This window comes from Gallus gallus, chromosome 7 (genome assembly GCF_016699485.2).
Source record: "Gallus gallus isolate bGalGal1 chromosome 7, bGalGal1.mat.broiler.GRCg7b, whole genome shotgun sequence".
In the NCBI taxonomy this organism is placed as follows: Eukaryota; Metazoa; Chordata; class Aves; order Galliformes; family Phasianidae; genus Gallus; species Gallus gallus.
The window spans coordinates 7,835,095-7,854,656 of NC_052538.1; the positions used below are offsets into that span (position 1 = coordinate 7,835,095).

The 19,562-nt window shown below is 42.4% G+C and overlaps 1 protein-coding gene across 1 annotated transcript in view; it reads right to left on the reverse strand.

Moving 5' to 3' along the window:
- The window catches only part of TMEFF2 (transmembrane protein with EGF like and two follistatin like domains 2), a 109,583-nt gene that overhangs the window by 13,604 nt on the left and 76,417 nt on the right, over positions 1 to 19,562 (reverse strand). The window contains exons 6-7 of the mRNA XM_015289481.4: positions 12,697 to 12,845; positions 11,781 to 11,840 (exon numbers count right to left, since the gene is read on the reverse strand). Of these exons, the coding sequence (XP_015144967.1) occupies positions 11,781 to 11,840; positions 12,697 to 12,845 (209 nt within the window). The remainder of the gene's footprint in view (positions 1 to 11,780; positions 11,841 to 12,696; positions 12,846 to 19,562) is intronic.

Sequence of the window (19,562 nt, forward strand, 5' to 3'; positions counted from 1 at the left end):
TACTCCACAGGCCACAAATTCACACATACAATCCCAGTGTCCTCAGGCTATTCCAACTCTGGCATCTTTGAAGGTGGCTGGCTGGAGTTTTTGCATTGATGCAATTGGTGACTCGTCCAATTTTGAAGGACCACATTGCTGAAAACTGCTTTTAGGCAATTTAACAGCCGATTAACAAAGCACATTTTTGCATTTGTGCAGAGGTGTACTTATCCACTGTATTTACCTGATTACATTCAGGGGAACATGCACATACTATGCAACAAGATGTATTTTCTATCAAACATCATCCTGCCTCTTCAGTGATGTGAGTAGCTTTTACTGGCAGAAAGATTACACAGACAATCAATGAAACAAAGCAGGAGCTTCATTTTGAGACGCTGTTGGAAATAAAAGCATACCCTAAGTTACCAGGCTGTCCCCTAACTTCCAATAGGAACTCCAGGTCTGAATAGATTGTTTTCTTCTGGGATCAATGGATGGCATGGAGCACTATTTGAAAAGGTCTCTGATTTATTTTTAGGCCTGCCAGCATGATGCTGCTAGAATTTACTGTTTGGTTGCATGCTTTGAGCAAAGCTTTCAGAAAATTACAGTTGAGAACAAGTGTGAATGGCAAAACTGCCACAGAGGTTTGACGGGTGGCATGCAGATGGAAAGGTTAGCCCTGGTGTGTGACAGACTGGACAAGGACAGCATTTTGGCCCCAGGGTGTTTCCTTCAACACTTCTGACAACCTGAAGTTCCACAACCCTGGTTTTGCACTAACTTTATATACCATTTTGATTACTCTAAACAATCTTTTGCTTTTTTCCTTTATTGGAGGGGCTTAAATAAGGTGCTGCCGTGCTGGCATGTAACACCCACCAGCTCCCTTCCATCCTTTTTCTCCTGTCACAACATCCATGCTTGCAAGAACATTCTGCCCAAGAGAATTAATCCAGGAAACTGAACAAAGAGCTACAGAATTACGGGCAATGATGTGTAAGAAAACAGGAGACTGAAGCAAAAATGCCCAGCTCCCCTTCACGGTACTTTGAATGCTTCTTGAACTACGTACCTTGCAAATCCCTTGTGCAAACCTTAGTTATTTTAGTTACCAGAATATGACCCTGAAAGGCTGAAGACCATTCAAAAGAGAAGCCCAGTGCAGACTAAAAAGCATGGTTCCAGCCTAGCTTGTCGTTGCTTTTGTTCAGGTTAGTTGGAGAAATAAATACATTTCATTGGCATGCTGGGTAACAGCGATCATTGTGCTTTGGAGATATGAATCCTCCTCAGTTTGCTGGCCTCCATTCACCTGTCTCCCCTGACTCTTGCTTTATAAAAGGGTGATGGTAACAGGACCATGCAGCCAACAACTCTGCTTTCTGTATCTGCTCTGTCCTGCTGTTGCAGTCTTTAGTGTCTGTTCAGTTTTTAGCAGACTGCACGCTAGAAATCCCCACTGGGTAATGATGAGTTCAATATGTTTTGTCTCCCATGCCTGAAGCTGGAAAGACATCCCTAACTATTCTCAATTCTAAGTATAGAAGAAAACAGTAAAACAACATGAAATGCCACTGCAGCAAAAAATTTCCTTATTCTTCTACATAATTTATCAAAGATGTTTTATTTCCCATCTGTCACTAAACCATGCAATCACAGAATCACAGGAGAAGACAATGGTAGGACCAAGCCCCAAACCTCTACTTGTTGCTGGTTTTGCAACAAAAGGGGGCAATCCCACCACATAAACTGAAGTTATTATTTTGTTACTCAAATGATAAAGGTCTATTATTGAGAGATGCCGAGAAGACTGCCCACTGCTAGAAAATGTGCTGCATACCTACCACCAGCTGCAGGAGCTGAGAGTGCCCCCAAAACAAGCTGAAAACAAGCTGTGGGAGTTGACCCCCAGTTTGCTATGGTGTCCCAGGGACGTTCAGCTCCCATTCAAATCCCTGTGGAAAGCCCATGGCCTCTCCACATCAGTGCTCTGTGACATGACCAGACACGTCGTGAGTACAGACCTCACACTGTTTGTTCACATAGAGACCATAGAGACTTCTTCACATCCTGAGGTTCATCGCTGGTCACAAAGAGAAGCACGGCCACGGAAGTCTATCAGGAGGGTCTCTTTTATAAACAAATACCTGCACTCACTATTTTTTTTTTTTTTTAATTTTATTTATTTATTTATTTTTACACACCACTGTTAGTGCCTCACATAACTGCAGCAGAAGGGAGCTGCAGGGACAGCATTTGTTTAAATAGCAGGATTGGTACTTTATCTCAGCACATGCCCCTGGCACTAATATTCAAAGGGGGAAAAGCTGAACGGATAAAAACAGAACAATTTATAGAAATTGAAAATTTAATAAGAATAAAGATGGATTAAAAATGCCCAGAGAAATCACAAAGCCATTTAAATTCAGTGGCCATTCTCCCACTAGCCTCAACGAGGCCAGAATTCTACCTACTCCCTCTTTAAGTCTCACTCCCTCTTCTAACTGCACTTTCAACAGCTGACATCCTCCTGCCCAGCCAAGGCCCTTTAAATCACTGAAACACGGGATAGGAAAAAAAATCTGCGGTGCCAGATGTGTCTGAGCCCAGTGGCAGCTCCAGTTGAGGCGTGCTGCAGCAGAAGATGTTTAACATACATTATGCCAGACAAAACACTAACAGTTTATCAGTTTCGGTATTATCGACCAATAGCATGCCCTTCCCTGGCTACTTCATTTGCAGAGCACACAGACAGGCGAGATGTATGCTACTTGATTTCAGAACAATATTTTTTACTTAATCCTTTCCCATCCTAGATAGATGGAAGTATGCTTCTGTTATTAAATGAAATTGTAAATGAAATACCCCAGGGAGGGGGTGTTTCTGATGTACACCTGACACAGCTTTAAACCACAGATGAAAGAGGGAGATTAAAACCACAGGGAAGGTTTTAATTTATTTTTTCCCCCTCCTGAAAAATATTTTTGCCATTATGTAATGCTGTCTAAAACGCACAACAGCGGTGGGGAAAGAACTGCATTTCAATTCAGCGCCCATCAAATTATGTAAGCAGTGGTAGCACATCTCATAACAGCACATTTTGGTTACAGCTGTTGCATTTCAGGAGGGGAGCTTTACGCCAACCTAACACTGATGGGTAAAGCTACATTACAGCCTTTGCAGGGGAGAAGTCATCTTGTTATGCAAGTGGATGCTGCTTTTTCAAGCTCGCTTTTTAGCAGCGCTTCCTCCTGCTTGACAGTCCAAATTTGCACCTCCAACCACCTGAACACAGAGCAATGCTTCTTTGAAAAGAGGCAGTGCAGAAAGGAGAGCTGATATGCAAAACACCGCATCTCTCACAGTGTTGCCTATTCCCTATCAGCAGTATCCATTTTTCTTAAGCCAGGAGTTCTTGCCACTGATGGTTTCAGTGTCTAATACATACAATGTGAGGAAATAGGAAAAGCACGGGTACATTACACAGCTTGAACAACCAGAAGTGGGTTTTAGTGGATGTGTTCAATGAAAAGAAGTGGAACCACTCAAAAGTCAAACTAGCAAAGTGGACCATAGAATCATGGAATGGTTTGGGTTGGAAGGGACCTTTAAGATCACCTAGTTCCAACCCCCCTGCTACAGGCTTGGATACCTTGTCTGTCTTTGCTTTCTTTATCAAAATACATGAAACCAAGCAAAAACTGCTACTTTTCTCCCTACAGCCTGAAAGTCTATTAAAAATAAATACATCAGTTTTCTTTTCTTCCCCAAACAAATCTCTTTTCCTTCTACCAGATGCACTTGCAATTCCTGTGTCTATGTTAAAGCCTTATTTATCTTTAGGCTCAGTTTACCATTTCATGTATTGAAATGAGCAAATTATCTTGTGTTTGTATTGTAATTTGACAAGACGACACTCCTTCAGGAAAAGATGTTTCGATCAGTTCTGAGTAGCAACTTTCCTTAACATACAACTTATTTTTCTCAACTGTCATACACTTCCATCTCCTGATTTTTGATATCTAGCATCTCATAAAGAATGCCAAAATATCCTATGAAATAAAATTCTGAAGAAATTCGGTTCTATGAATATTTCAAAAAATATGTAATTTTTTTTACGTTTCGTTTCAGACTAGATCAAACACAAATACTTAAATGTTGATGTCTCCTGAAAATGGATATTCCAGCAGCTCATTATAACTTTAACTCTCAAGTCCTTGGGAAGAATTCCTCCTAACAGCAGATTTTCAGAGGCCTAAAATAGAGCTGCTAGGCATAAAAATACACTGTAGTACTTCTTCATATCCATCAACTAATTCAAATCAGTGTTGTGGATGGCAACCAGCTGCTGGGCACCACCTCGAGCAGACCTTCAAGGACAGCTGGAGTTGATGAAAGCACCTGGAGCATGGAGGAATGGTGGGGACCGAGGGTAAGAGAAATCCCCCTCCCCCCCAAATCCAGACAGACTGATCTCTTTAGAGGCCCTATTTAGAAAGAAGGTAAAGGACAGCTTGAGAAATCAGGTCTGCTTCAAGCTACGTTGAGTTTTAGGGATCACATTTTCATGTGTAAGCAGGAAAACCTCTCTTCTTTTTCCTTATTCACTCCTCTGATCAAAAACCATGGATATGGAGCAGGGGACAAAAAGATCAGCAGGTACTGAAAGGTTTGGATTGCTCAGGAATATCTCTACATTCCAAATAAGACAAAATAGAGAAACTGGTTACGTGATGGCATAAAGGCAAAAAGAACACATAAGGTTCTCTTCAAAGCAGAAGAAGCAGGAGACAGAGTTTGGAACACCCTTTATGAATCTTGCAAGGTTGAGATGCAAACTGATGGGAAAACAAACTCGTATTACAAACTCCACTCCCGCCCTCAACCCCTGACAAAGCTTGACACCTCAATTCATGTCCAAGGCTTTAAAGATTTCAGTGGAACTGAAGAGCAAAACAGCCTCATCCAACTTCATGGTTCTGAGGCTGCCTGTGTCCACTGTGGAGCTGCAAGCGCTTGTTTTTCCTGTTCATTCCCTGCAGATCAAATTCTTAGCCTAGACATACTGTATTTTCAGGCTACTGCCCTTCTGCACAAATTAAATAGCTTTCATTATAATGCTCATTCACAACATTACTGGATTTGTTTATGAGGGGAAAAAAGCATAAACCAATTCTGTAACTTCTGATTCACATTCATTAGTGACTAAATTAAGGGCTAAGCTTTAAAGGCACAAATGGAAATGCTCTTTTTTTTTTTTTCCTTGAGCTACATAAATCTCAGTAAAGAGATGTCTAACAGCTCACCTGAGGCCCAATTTCAGTTTTAATGCTAACAATTACAGGTTCCATGAGCACGACACCAGGAAATTCTAAGTAATGAAAAGGTGCAATTTCTCTCATTACAAAACCACACAGACAAAAAAAAACAACAAAAAAAACCAAAAATCCCCCCCAAATGAGGCACATTCTATCCAGCTTACCATATACAATTCAAAGTTAAAGGAGAACTCTCAAGATCTAAAGATGAATTAAAGACTGCTCTGTATAAGAAGAACACTACATCTAACTCCTGCCAGTACCAAGACAATTGCATTAATCCTCCAGATTTTCCTATTTTTGAAAGAGATCATCTGGTCCTCATGATGACACAGAAAAATGCCAGAGTGAGACTTTCTGCGCCACACCATTTGAAAACCAGGAGTTAAATGACAAAAAGCAGCAGCTGCAATTTTTCATTTAAAAGAGCTCCCAGGACAAGTGAAGGTTTGAGTGGCCAGCAGTGTCATCTTGGTCCCCAAACTTTAGCTCAAATGTAGCTGACAGTGAGATTTATTAACCTACCAGCTGGCCTCTATCTTCACTTTTTCATTTCCTTCTGGGTATCACCAGCAATGGAGGAGCTGAAAGGCTGCAGAGGAGCTAGAGACCAGGGTGTTATCAGAACACAGTAATCTCTTTGGCCTTTGAAAATCATCCAGAAGAACCCTGAGTTCATAGTTTTCTTATATGTGTTTTACAGTCCTGCTATGAAGCTGAGCTATACACAGTCATTATTTCTGAGTAAATGCTATATTGCTCTCTGTAATCTGGATTTTGGAAGCCTCCAGATCCCAAACAGGGAATGGAGACACTCCCTCTGGTTGGCTTTTGTGGGAAGCCTTTCTATCAGGATTGCCCAGACTGGGTAGGCAAAGCAGGACCAAAACAGCTTCTCCACCTGAAATCATTTTCTAAGTTTAGACCAGCTCTGCTCTTACATCATTTTGCATGGATGTGCCCCAGACTTCACTGATTTGCAGACCTCTGCATTTCTGCACGATCCGACATGCTGAAGGACATCAAGGCATGTGAGGCATGCTATGGTTACATCTCCCAGGGGAAGACACCCTCATTGCTTTCCTTGAGTCACAGGCCAAGAATACCTAAATTGAACAGCCTGAAGTACTACCTATATTGGGCTCTTTTGTTGTTTTGAAGAGCTTACGTGTCATCTTTCATGCATTTTCACTATGAGTAAACCTTAAGTGTATTTTAATTGCACTTGTAAATGCAGCAAGAAATCCTAGCAATATTTAAATGCTTTACATTTTTAAGAAATGCATCAGCTGTATTATTCTTGTATTCACAAATGCCACGAATGTGTGGGAGTATGGGCAGCAGCTGCAGACAGACGCACTCCTGCTACCACAGAGCTGTCAAAATAGTAAAATATATTCTTAAATTTTTTAAATTTTTAAGTGACTTGCTGTAAAAGCAAGAGCATTTCCTAACTAATCTATTTGTTTAGAGACAACCTCTGACTTAGAGCCTACTACACTGAAAGCCAAGTAAATCTGTATATGCAAGGATGCAATTTTCCTAGTGCTTTTATGAAGCTGCAGAGGAGAAACAGTTTCTCTCTATCTGTGATGGATGCACGGTGTTCAGCTCTATGTCTCACTTGCTAATTCCATTAAGGAGAAAGGAAAGCCTGGTTCACAAAGGCAGAACAGAACTGCACAATAGTTTATACGCCATAGCTAAGCTCTGGGGCTTTATTATTATTCTTCACCAGTTTTACATCTGGCTGACATGGTAGTAGACACAAAATATAATTTAAAGGGACAATGTCAAGTGGTTTACGCTCAAAACTTAATCTACTTGCAAAATTTTATAATCTGGAGAAAGAATCCACTCTGCATTCCCTACTTTATCCCTGGGACTAGAAAAAAAATAGTCAGGCTTTGTAGAGAAATTTGCTGCTGCTACTTTAATTCTTGGACCTTACTCAGGCACTGTTACAGATGATGAAGACAGTGACTGAAGTCAGGGGGCCTGTGAAGGAAGGTATGCATCAACCCAGAGGTGCATCCTACATGTTCTGGATCAGTGAGCCACTTGCAGTTTCTTTGATAAACGTCACTTCTTCCCCTATTCAAAGCAATTAGAAGATAATGGTACAAAACGTTGGCATTCAGTCACACTCTAGGATATTTTTCTTTCTTCAAACACAAAGATTGTGGGGTATTTATTTTGGAAAAGGTGTGGTCCAAGACCCCTCTCTATCCTTGGAGCAGAGAACCTGCAGTCGTTTTGTGGTCTCCATCCCACAGGCTTGGCCCAGCCAAGGGCAGGCGATGTGTTGACACAGATGGATGTTGCCCTTTTTGGTGGAGAGTTCAGTTTGCTTCAACAACACAGCCATCTGCTAGCAAGCAACCCAAGAATACAGCTCAAAATGACTGTGTGCATGCATTTTCACTCAAGGAGAATGTCATGGATGAAAACACTTTTTTTCTCTCCCCTGTTCACCAACTTCACTGCATGGCTGGGGAGACTTATCTTATCAATGTTCATAGAGGGAATTTTGTCTGGTCTGGAAGACTGTGTTATTGAGTAGATCCGTCAGTGTCGTCACTGACAATTTTTGTGAATATATAACATCGAAACGTGGCTCAGCCATATCCACTTATTCTTTAAAGTGCTGGGGAAAAAAATCTCTGTAAGTTGATAATGAAAAAGGATAAAATCAGTAAGGGGTATAATTGCTAATATCAGATCTTAAGGAGGGAGCATAAGTATTGAAGAACAAAAATAAACTGGCAAATGAATAAACAAGATGAAATCTCCCGATTGACCAGACTCCAAAAGCAAAAATTCCACTGAAACAGCCATCTTTTTTATGTATCTAATGGAAAAATTCAAGAAAACATCCTTCACAGGACTTTCAGATACTACTTTCTAAAGCACATATTACATTTAGAATGGTTAAAAAATGCTCTTCCATGGAAATTGTGAGATCAAGCATGTTTCTACTGGATTAGAGAGAAAAACCCCACTAATTCATTTATTAGGTGTACAGTAAATAAGTACACAGATCTTATACAGTATACAGAGAAGTTAGGCTGGTAAAATTATCTGCCTTAGAAAAGATAATCAGATACAAATGAAAGGTGCTTAGCAGTGTTGTAGGCTTGCAAAAGCCCCACAAGTAGTGATCCCCAGGAAGAAACCCTTCCTCAGGAGGGAGAGGGGGCAGTCACCCCTTAAATGAGGTCTAGGAGAGGTGGAGCCTGGCTCCATCCCTTCCAGTCACACAGGTGAATTGCCTTCACCTGTGCTCCTGCGGCTGACTCGGTGTTTGACTCAGGTGGTCAATCAGAGGTTCAGGCCTAAATTCAACAGTTCCCATACATTCGCTAAAACAAAATGCCATCTCACAAACATGATCAACATAAATGAGCTGGTATTTGTTGAAAAGAGTGAAAACTGCCCACAGTCTGATACACTGTTTGAGGTGCCAGAAAAATGAGGGGCCAGAACACACAACTAGAGGCACAGACACACACTGTGCTGATACATTTCCAACTTTAAAAAGCAATCTTGCCGCTATCAAGTACAAATCCTCAGAATAAACAAGGCTATGCAAACTTAAGGTAAAGATTTCTGTTTCAAAGGAATGAGTGCTCTCAGCTTTACAGACCGAAGGACTCATATGTTCATTAGCAAGGATCAATAGGCTTCAAAGAAGAACAGAAAGGAGCAAAGACGCTGATTGAACAGACAGAATGAATAGCTAATAATGACAAAAATCTGCTGGTTGTTTGCAAAGGAGCTGCCTCCCCAGGACCCCCATATGAGGATGCAAGAGTTTTGGTGAAAAAATATGCACCATTTGGTTACTACCATCATTACAGAGGGCATTACCACTACATCAAGCTACAACTGACAACATACAATCAGAGAATCATTTAGGTTGGAAAAGACCTCCAAGACCATCAAGTCCAACTGTCAAATGAATTTACCCAGTCCATTGCTAAACCCTTTCTACAACAAATATCTCCACTTATTATTCTTATACTAAACATAATAAAACATTTAAATACTTTAAAGAATGCGAGGATGGCATGAATCTTCCTGTTGGATAAACGTTGAAGCCGGAACATAGAACCTAGTCTCACTTATATACTGCTATCTCCCTTTCATTTACCTACTTATTAAAGGCTGCAGTAACAACTTCTTGTTCCAGTAGTCCCTTTCTCTCAGGGTCTTCTGACAGTACTATGCCACAAACATTTAGGGAAATTGGAGTCGTGGCTTATCCCACTTGAACTTGAAGCTTTCAAACTACATGCTGTTACTGTATGTAAAAGTGAAAAACTAGGTGGGAATAATAGGTGCACAAAAGGATGTATAATCAGCTGGAGTAACCTGCTCTAGTTCGTTGTATCAATGGATAACAATGACACCGGCTCATGGTACACGGTCACTGCCCTTAAGAAATCCACCAGAGCCTGAGCCATAGCAGAAGGCCTGAAGATCTGCTAGCTGTGGTAAAATGATTGTGCCTTTCTGTGCCATACACATACCTACTGGACATCAATGATGGTTCAGGATGTCTCCACCCAAGTAGGGGACTGAGATGCACCGTGTCCCCTGCACAGTTCTGTCACTTCTGGCTGGACCTGTGGGCACACTCCTGATGTCTCAACACATCTCTGTTGTAGACTTGTTCCTTGGTGCTGTTGCTCTGCCCCTCTTCCTGCCCAAAAACCCAGTTTCCTCTTGTGTTCCCTTCTTGGCTTCCAACCTCACATCATTTTGCTGCAATCAATTTTCCCCTCAGGACTGCTGCCCACATCTCTTCCTTTTGAGTGTGGGCTGAAATATCATCTCTGCTAAAGTGAAGCTGCTCTCTTCCTCCTGCCTACTCCTGAGCTGAAGGTGCCTTCTGTGCTCCTCTTTCTCCATGTCTCCATGACTTTTCTTTCTCATCTCATTGCTGCTATTTCCTCCTCCACCCTAATCCTCAAGCCTCCTTTCCTCCCATTTTGTTACAACTCACTTGCTTCACACCCAAATGTGCTAAGTTACCAGGCTGGAGCAGAACAGGATGGGTTACAGAGCATTCAGAAAGGGCCTGCAGGCTTCCATTTTAATTTGGAGACTCCAGTCATCTCTCCAGCTCGCCAGCAAAGAAGAGAAAGGATCTAACACAGCTGTGCTTCTTGCTGTTGTTTCTATCTCAAAATAAATCATTTTGTCCTGTTTTGCTATGCACCCTGCCCACCATGGGATACAACCTCAGACCTTCCGGCTTTTTAAGAGAACTGACTGCAGACTTCTTTCTTCAAATGACTTCACCATGGAAGGGCTCCTTGGCAGTAAGAAGTATCTAGACCACGGCATTTCTTTGATCTTTTAGAAAGTAATCCTGGCATCGATTTTCCACAGAAATTTCCTCCATTGATGATTTGTCCTGTAGTCACCTCGATACCTCAAGCTTCTCTGGCTCACCAAGCTATCATTTATTCATAGCTCTGTTTTAATCATCATGCATCACTGTTAAGTAGGAACAATCCCTTTGTAATGGCTGGGTATAATATTAACCCAAGGACATCGTGCATGCAGCACCCTGACAGCAATGCCCAAACTGAGTCATGATGGACGACTCTCCCGGTAAGAGATGTTAAGAGCTGTGAAACGATCAGCTGGACTTCACCTAAGCAACGCAACAAATTGCTCAAAGTCAGCAAATGGCATCTACTCTCTCTAAATAGCTACTTTCAAAATACAGTAATCTCAAAAACCTAAGCCACAAATACATCGCTTGACACGTTTTCACCTTGCCTTCTCAAACGCTTGAATTCTCAGCACGAGCTGTGAGCATTAGCCTGCGTGCATACATATACCCACACCCACATATATATACACTTTCAATTTCTAAATCAGTCATCCTAGGCAAAGGGTGTAAAACAAATATCTCCCAAACCTCACTGGCATTTGCATGTTTTTAATTTCAAATGCCGTATAAGGTTATTCAGCCATTATGTTTTATTGTAGCTTCTAAATAAATTAAAACCATTTATCACTTTAAAAACCATTTAAAGAACCTTGTTAACTTTACAGGTAATAATATCTACTGTGGCAATGTTTCACGGTACCACAGCTGTGCTATGGTCTGGATTTTCCCCTTCTTAAGGCTGCATATCATGAAAAAAAATATGCATATTCTAGGCATGGTAATTCAATACTTTTCATCAGCGTCCACTCGTTCTGGCAAAAAGGTTACTGCGTTTATTATTTCCACTGTCAGAATGGGTGTTTTATGTCTGTGCAGTGATAAAAATGGAAGAAGACCACTTATTAAGAAGAAAGACAGTTTCTAGCAAAAGAAAGTAATGCGAAAACAGTGGTTTCTTTTAAAGCAAACAAACAAAACCATAGCAGAAGACAGGCCACCTCTGTAAAGAGAGGAGAAAAGTGGCACAACTCTTGCCAATTGTGATTCTCACGTAATAGGAACCGTACCTGCATAATCTGTCCGTGCGTAATGCCCATCTTCAGATTTTGTAGTTGTTGTAGTATTATCTGTGGGAAAAGAAATATGTTGGATTGCTTGGGGAGCCTCTGCTCGCTCTTGAATCCACCCCAGTGCCCACGCAAACCCAGCATCCCTTCTGTGCACAGCATCGCTGCAGGCTGCAAGGCTCCCCTGGGCTTGCCAGGTGAAAACAGCAGGAGCAGGCTTTTTGGAATGAAACACCAACCATCTTCCATTAAGAAAACACATTTTTCTAACAATATGCAACAACAGATTGCAGCTGGGATAAATATATCAGCGCAAAGCAGGACTTGTCATTTCTGCTCTATTTGAAGTAATTGGGGAGTTTTAATATGTACCCTGAAATGAACCGCCACATAGGGTGGTTAACTTAAAAAAAATGGGAATAAATGAGAATGTGTTTAATAGACAGGTAGAGAGTGGCCCTGTAAGTAGATGTACTGAGGATTTATAGGTCAGAAGCTAAGGGGGAAAAAAGCTATTAACTGTCCGAGTCCCAGTAGGCACTTTATTTACAGGAGCTATTTAAAGGCAAATTTTCTTCATTTTTATTTTAGAACAAACTGGAGTTTTTAAAGCCAACTCAGGGCCGTGTGACAGAGCACCTCAAGAGCCAGGCAGGGAGCAGCATGGCAGTCATGGCAAACATGGCCAGCCTGCAGCTAGCATTAACAAAACTTCCTTCCAGGCACCGTTGGCATCTCATGAGCCCAGCAGATGAGAAACAAGCCCCAGCACCATGCACCATACACATTACAGCAGCCTAATGGAAACGCAAGAAGTGCCAAATGAGAAGGCAGCCCCAGTTCTCTTTTTTTTTTTTTTCTTCCCTGAGCAAAAATTGAAAACATTCTTTGAAATGAGTTTTGTTATGAGCGTTACCTTGACATCGACCCAAAGACATGACTTCAATTTTCTCCTGTTTCTGGCATGATGCCTCTTTGATTTGACATGCATTATCATAAGATTTCCCATCGGAAGCACAAAGAGGATTGAAGTTGGTTTGAGAACAGTCGATGTTGCACACACACCTGAAAAGGCAGAAGAGAGAAAAAAGAAGAGGGTAATATGAGTACGTTTTTTCCCGACACCATCAATGCATCTCAGAAAAGAGAGCATTTGTGTTTTCCTGACTGAATAATGTAAATCAACAGAATGAAAGCAGAAAATTCTGTTAAAAGGTCATTTGTATTTCTGGATGGAAATGAATGCTCGAAAAGAGGAGCAAGAAAAGCAAGAAAAAGGACAGATTAAAAAGAGAGTTATACTTGGAAAACTAAATGACAGCATTACCAGCTGCAATTCTTGTAAACCAAAAAACATCCAAACAGATATGTCAGTAATTTATGCTGCTACGCCCTCTTGCAATTAAAGAAGCCACTAAATTTACCCCTGTTGAGTTGCTGCGCATTGCATGTAACTCAGCATCTGTGGGGCTTTGTACTGATTTATGATTTGGATGATAATGACAGCAGCCATATGCACTCTGATCATAGTAAAGGAAGAAATGTTGCAACCACATCTCATCCAGCTGAGGAAAACCACCTGCTAAAGCCCAGAGTGACATCGGTGAGGCACCATGCCCCACTCGTGAGCTCCTGGCTGCTCCATGACCTGAGCCAAAAGCCAGGTAAGGACAATCAAGGCATTTAGATATTAGGAGGAAATTCTTTACTGTGAGGGTGGTGACAAACTAGAACAGGTTGCCCAGTGAGGTTCTGGATGCCCCTTCCCTGGAGGCATACAAGGCCAGGCTGGATGGGGCTGTGAATAACCTGGTCTAGAGGGAAGTGTCCCTGCCTATAGCAGAGGGTTGAAACTGGATGATCTTAAAGGTCCCTTCCAACCCAAACCATTCTGTGATTCTAAGGTTCTATGATTTGCTTCAAAATCAAGGTCTAGATCTGAAATAACGTTAACATGACCATATCCACCAACAGCAGGCTGCAGTCTTTTTTCTTCAGGTTTCTCCTATTTCATCATTGTCAGTGATGTCAGACACCCCTGGGCATCGCTGAAGGCAAGGCATGCTCATTTTCCACCCCCAGTGCCCCATAACAGACAGCCCAGCCTCAGCAAGGTCACATTAACAGCGACGCAATCCCACTTGGGGACAAAGCCAGAGGTTTAACCTGGCAGCTGCTTCAGCTCCTCTGAGCATGTAATTGCACACGTGCTGCTATCTCAACTTGTCCTGGCTCCTTCTGACATTAAGAGCAGAGCAGTGCTAGTGCTGCTTCATCTTCAGCTCCACCTCAGCCTCACCACACCTGCTCACGGCTCTGCCTTTTGGAATTTAAGCAATAGGAAGGCCAGGATGCTAGCTTATAAGTCAGCTCCTCTTCTATTCACATCAGGCACCTGGACACCTTTTGCTGCAGGGAGTGGAGGAGGACATACACAACAGAAGAACTTTGGTGAAACGGGATTGGGAAGAGGATGTGCAGGAAATGGGGAATCTGATCAACACCACTTTGTTTCCCCCATCACCCCTCGGCCTCTGCTCTCCACAAATGTGCCCAGTGTAACAGAAATCAGGGGAGCTGTAACTCAGACTTTACATTAGGTAGATTACTACATACAGACAACTTGAGCTTGGGAAGAGGCCAAAGGTGAGAAGCATGGTTGTAAATTAAATTAAATGATTTCATAACTAGCAGAAGACAGGAGCCTGGCTCCCTGTGTAACGCTTTCACCACGCTGATGAATATGCAGTATATAAGAAAAAATCCAGTCCATTTCCTAAGAACCTCCTTATCAGCAGAATAAGGATGTTCTGCTCCACCAAAATATTAACTGCCCTCATTTCTTCCCGCAGTCATTGCCAGCTCCCCACCTTACTCACACTCACTTCATTAGGAACTGTTCATCGCTCGAGTAATCGGGATTTTTTCCACGTAGCTCTACCATTTGCATTTCAGATGGGACACATTCAGCCATATGTTCCTTTTTTGTAATAAAACAGCTCCGAAACAGCTTCAATTCTCAACACCTTGCTACAAAAAAATGAGTGCAGGCTAATATCTATTATGTCTCAAGTCAAGAGACAATTCAGTCAATGAGAAAATTAAAACAAAAGGGTACTCTTTAGGGGAAATCTGGGCACCTTGGGATGCAATTTAAAAAATGCCGAGGGATGTATGAACCTATGCTTAGAGTTAGGCACTCAAGAGACACATTTTCAAAGGTGTTTAGATGCTTAAAGATGCATGCAAACATTCTGTATGGGATTTCTGAGAGACCTCTCACTGATTTCAAAGAGCACTTCAGTGCCCATTAGGCATTTGCTTGCATCTTTTGATACCTTCCTGAAACAAAAGTTCCAAAGTGACTTTTCCGACCTCTCTGAGCAAACGTGAGAAGAAAACAAAGATTTTCCAAAGCTCAGATGTTAACTGTGAGGCCAAGCTTTCCCTCCCAGGAAGGAGCCCTCCAGCTGCACGCTATGAACAGGATGAAGCACGCATTACTTGCACTCATAGCACGGTGCTCGTGCGTGAGGGACAGCAGAAAGGGGCAGCCTCAGCAGGGCACCACATGCTCAGGTCTTGTGGGCACGGCTAATTTTCAGGGCTGACTACATAGGTGGAGAAAAGCACTCTAATATACTTGTCACCAGGATCTCCTTGCTGTGATGGGCTGTGTGCCATCCACCAACCCTACTTTAAGGCTGCACAATTAAGTCAACATTAAGTCTGTGTCAGGAAAAGCTAAAGGTAGGGTTTCATCAGTGAGATTAATGCACTGGGGTGCTGACTCTGTTTAATTTATAGTGCTCATCTCATCAGGGAAGATGAGAGTATATTCAAGCACATTTTTCTCAAACCAGAGGAACAAGCAGGCTACCATTTCAACCGTGCCCCTGAGGTTGAAAAGTGTAAATTGCAGAGAAGAACGTGGGGAGTTTTCTGCAAACGTCTGCATCCAGGCACACACACAGCACGCAACAACCTTGAGCAAGACCCATCCTGCTGGAATGAATACAGAATGAGTGGCACTTAACATGTGCCATTTAATGAAATCCTAGAGCCATCAGTAAAGACGCCTTCACTTTTGAAGCACAATGGCACACAGAAGTGGGGCCATCTCCTGCTGAGCAAGCAGACCATGCTGAGATGTCCCTGATGGGGTCCCAGGGAGGTGGCAGTCCCTGCAATACCACGATCTGTCCTTTGGGTCCTGCAGCACATTGGTGCTGGGGCTGATCTGTGCTCCTCCAAGCAGGCAGCACGGCAGCTTCCCACCTCCAAGGCTCTTCACTACATCCCTGACTGTAAGTAATTTGGTCATCTGACCATTTTATCATCCTGGCCATGACTTCCGATTATCGTTATATCAATAAATCTATCTGCTTGCTGTATTCCTAAGTGTAGTGCTGAGGAAAGCTTGGCAGCAGAAAGGCTGACTGTTCTTTTCCTCGGGCTCAAGAAGCTGCGAGAAGGTTAATGAGGTCTCCTAAGGGTCACAGGATGAATCTGTACCCAAGAGCATACACAGAATACGCATGTAAGGTTTTGCCTTGCTTTCTGCAGAAAGAAAAGCAGCTTAAAAGCATCTGTGAGGAATGAGTGCTTCTAAGAAGTCAGCTGATACTCTGCAGCTCCCCTGAGAAGCGAAGAAATACAGAGTGCTGTCCCACAGGCCTGCTGCTTCCTTCAGGTAATGGGGTTCACACATGTCAATCGATTAAAATCTGGACTGTCACTGTAAACAGCCACTACACAAGGCTCACTTTCTTACATCTATTCTTCCAGGTTGTTGTGACCATCTCTGATGAATTTAATGCCTTTTATACGCTTTATTCTATTCTGTTTTGTACGATGAAAACCTTACAGGAGCTGAGCACTCCACTTGGTTATTTTGCTGATGATGGAAGCATAAAACAAAAACAAACCAAGGAAACCTCCAGCCGGCAAACCTGGGCACCTCCCTGGGGGATATTTAGCAAGCTGGTCTAGAGAAAGGTGTCCCTGGCCTACAGCAGGGGGTTGGAACTAGATGATCTAAAAGGTCCCTTCCAACCCAAACCATTCTATGGTTCTATGATTTTGGGCATTGACCTGGTCTCTGTAAAAACTACTGGCGTCAATAAACCTGCCATGGGTGAGCACACTGGTGAGCGCCTGCTCTCCTAACTCTCCCACCCTCTGCACATGACAGATAGCATTGTTCTCTGAGCAGTGTCTTTGCCTGCAGAGGGAATACCACCAAAGAGCAGATTCATGGCTCTGATGGGCTGTCCCTGGAGGAACAGCATTTTAAGGTGTCTCAATAGGAAGGGAGGATGGTTCCTCACCCATAAAGTGGAGGAAAATGCTGTAATTGTATTTCCCTAGTTCATGAATACAGCATGATCATTAGTGACACAGTGACGATAAAAAGAACTCCATTCCACGTCTTATCTCCGCTCCTAAGACAACCATCCTGTCTTTGTTCTCAGCAACGTATTACTGAAAAATAATTTAAAAAAATTACCAAGCAATATCGGCACATAGCCTGAGGAAGGCTTCCTATGCAGCCTGATGGTAAGGAAGCAGGATAAATGTGACAGTGCCTCTAAAAGAGCAGTTTTACTGGGAACAGATGCAAGTGCATTTACAGAATGGCAGCTCTTCTCTATGTGACATATTTTAATTAGCCCTCTGTAGTTTGGAAACCTGAGAGCATTGTTGGTACTACCTCTGTTTATTAAAGATTCATATTCCGACTTCGCTGGCCATGGGTCATTTGCTTTTTGGAAGCAGAGCAACAGAAAATTGCGTCTGAGATATCTGCAAAAAGTACTTAATGAAATGACTAACGTCTTCAGCCAAGTGTCTCGTTGATTACAGGGTCCAAACAGCAGAACAGCAATAAATCTGCCACAAAGAGAATTGTCAGTCAAGAAAAAAGGCATAAAACCAACCAGACAAGGAAGCTGGAGCTAAAAATGTGAAAATGCAAATCTAGTGTTATTTTTACTAGTCAGAGCTCTGATATTTGAGTGCATATGCTAATTTGGTCAAGTGTGAGATCCAGCCATGTCTCAGTGCACACTATTTTACAGGGAAAGCGATGTTCCATTCTGCAGTCATTTAAATATGTCATATATTTTCTCCAGGCAAAAATAAAAAAGCAAGGAAAAACCAGCAACATTTTACAGCATAAAAAAAGCCCAAAGCCCTCCCTTTGTCATAAAACAGTGCGTAAATAAAAACATGGCTGTTGAACATTTATGGCATTTCCACCAGTGAGATTTCTTACCTTCCTCTGCTCTGGACTACAAAGCAGTGATCAGAAACTCAAATTTCTGGTCCTCTCTGAGCTCCTGGTTCTCCATCTAGGACATTAAATGGCCATTAAAGCTAACCTGGCAGCGCATGCCAGCATAGAGAGCCTTGCTGTCACTCCCAAGTGCCTTCTCCATCACTTGCATTCCTGCAAGGTTTTTAGTAGATGGGACACCTTTGTTGACATTGCCAGAAGGCAAGCTGAAACAAAGCCAGGCTTAACATAAATACGCTTTGCAGTGGTTCATCTAGGTGTCAGCAGGCAGGCAGGAGGCCCCCTTACCCAGACAGCTCTGGGTGTGCTCAGTAGATCTCAACGCATGCCCACGTGGAGATACTCCCACCAGGTCTGAGCAGGGGCTGCCCAGGTTAGCCAGGTCAGGAAGGTCTGTATTCACACCTACTGCTTCCGTGCCTCAGGCCATCTCTGTACTGCAAAGTCCCAGAAACATCAATATTGAGTTCGTATAGACTTCTAGTAGCTTGGCCGAGCACAGGTGGGCTCTGCAATATATGAAGCACAGCCCAGGAGGATGGCACTGAAACTCTGGTCCTGCCAGGAGGCAGAACTGATGCAGGCTGAACACTGTATACACACGATTCATACTGCTTCCACGTGAAACAGTACATACAGAATATATTTAGAATGCACAAACACACACAACTTCTAACACATTCTATGAATCGTACTGTAAGACCTGCTAGGAGATGGTATGCTATCACCACACACTTGAAAGCATCACTGAAAGGCTTAAAGTATAGAGATACAGCACACCTTCTTCAAAATAAACTTTGTTTTATATTTGAGGTGGATGCAAAACTTCAGCTGCAGTGCAGAACAATAAACAATACATATTTTATAATGGCAGCACAAAAATAGCACGTGATATTACTTTCCTGGATCTGCTCATGCTTTTGCTCTGATTTAAGACCACAAGAGAAGAAAAAGCAAGGCTTATTTTGAGTGCCTCCCATTCAGTACTGTGTATTTTTTTCTTCTCCTTCTGGTCCTTTGCAGCTTGGCTTCTGCTCTGAGCACGTCTACTTATCACAGTGGCTTCCCTGGGATATTTTACTTATTTCAACCGTTCAATTGTTTATCTTCACCATGAGTAAAAGGAGGAAAGCTTGACTCCCTCAGGGTGATGCAATGTTTCTGCATGGCATTTCAATAGCACGCTGTTATTCAAACAATTAGAAATCACAGAGACCATGCAAGGAATTATCAGCATACTGCATGGAGAGTTTTATTATTATGTAGTGCATAATGAAAATGATTTGAAGGACCCCGAAGCATCATAACAGAAGGAAGCGCTGAATAATCAAGTGATTTTTTTTTGTTGCTGGACTGTGAGAGACCAAAATGTTGTTTACTGGACATATGTCAAGCTAAAATGCACTAAAGTGGTGAATATATTTATGGCTGCCCTTCCTTGCATACCAAACACAACATAATCTGTGAGCCTAGCTGGAGCATGG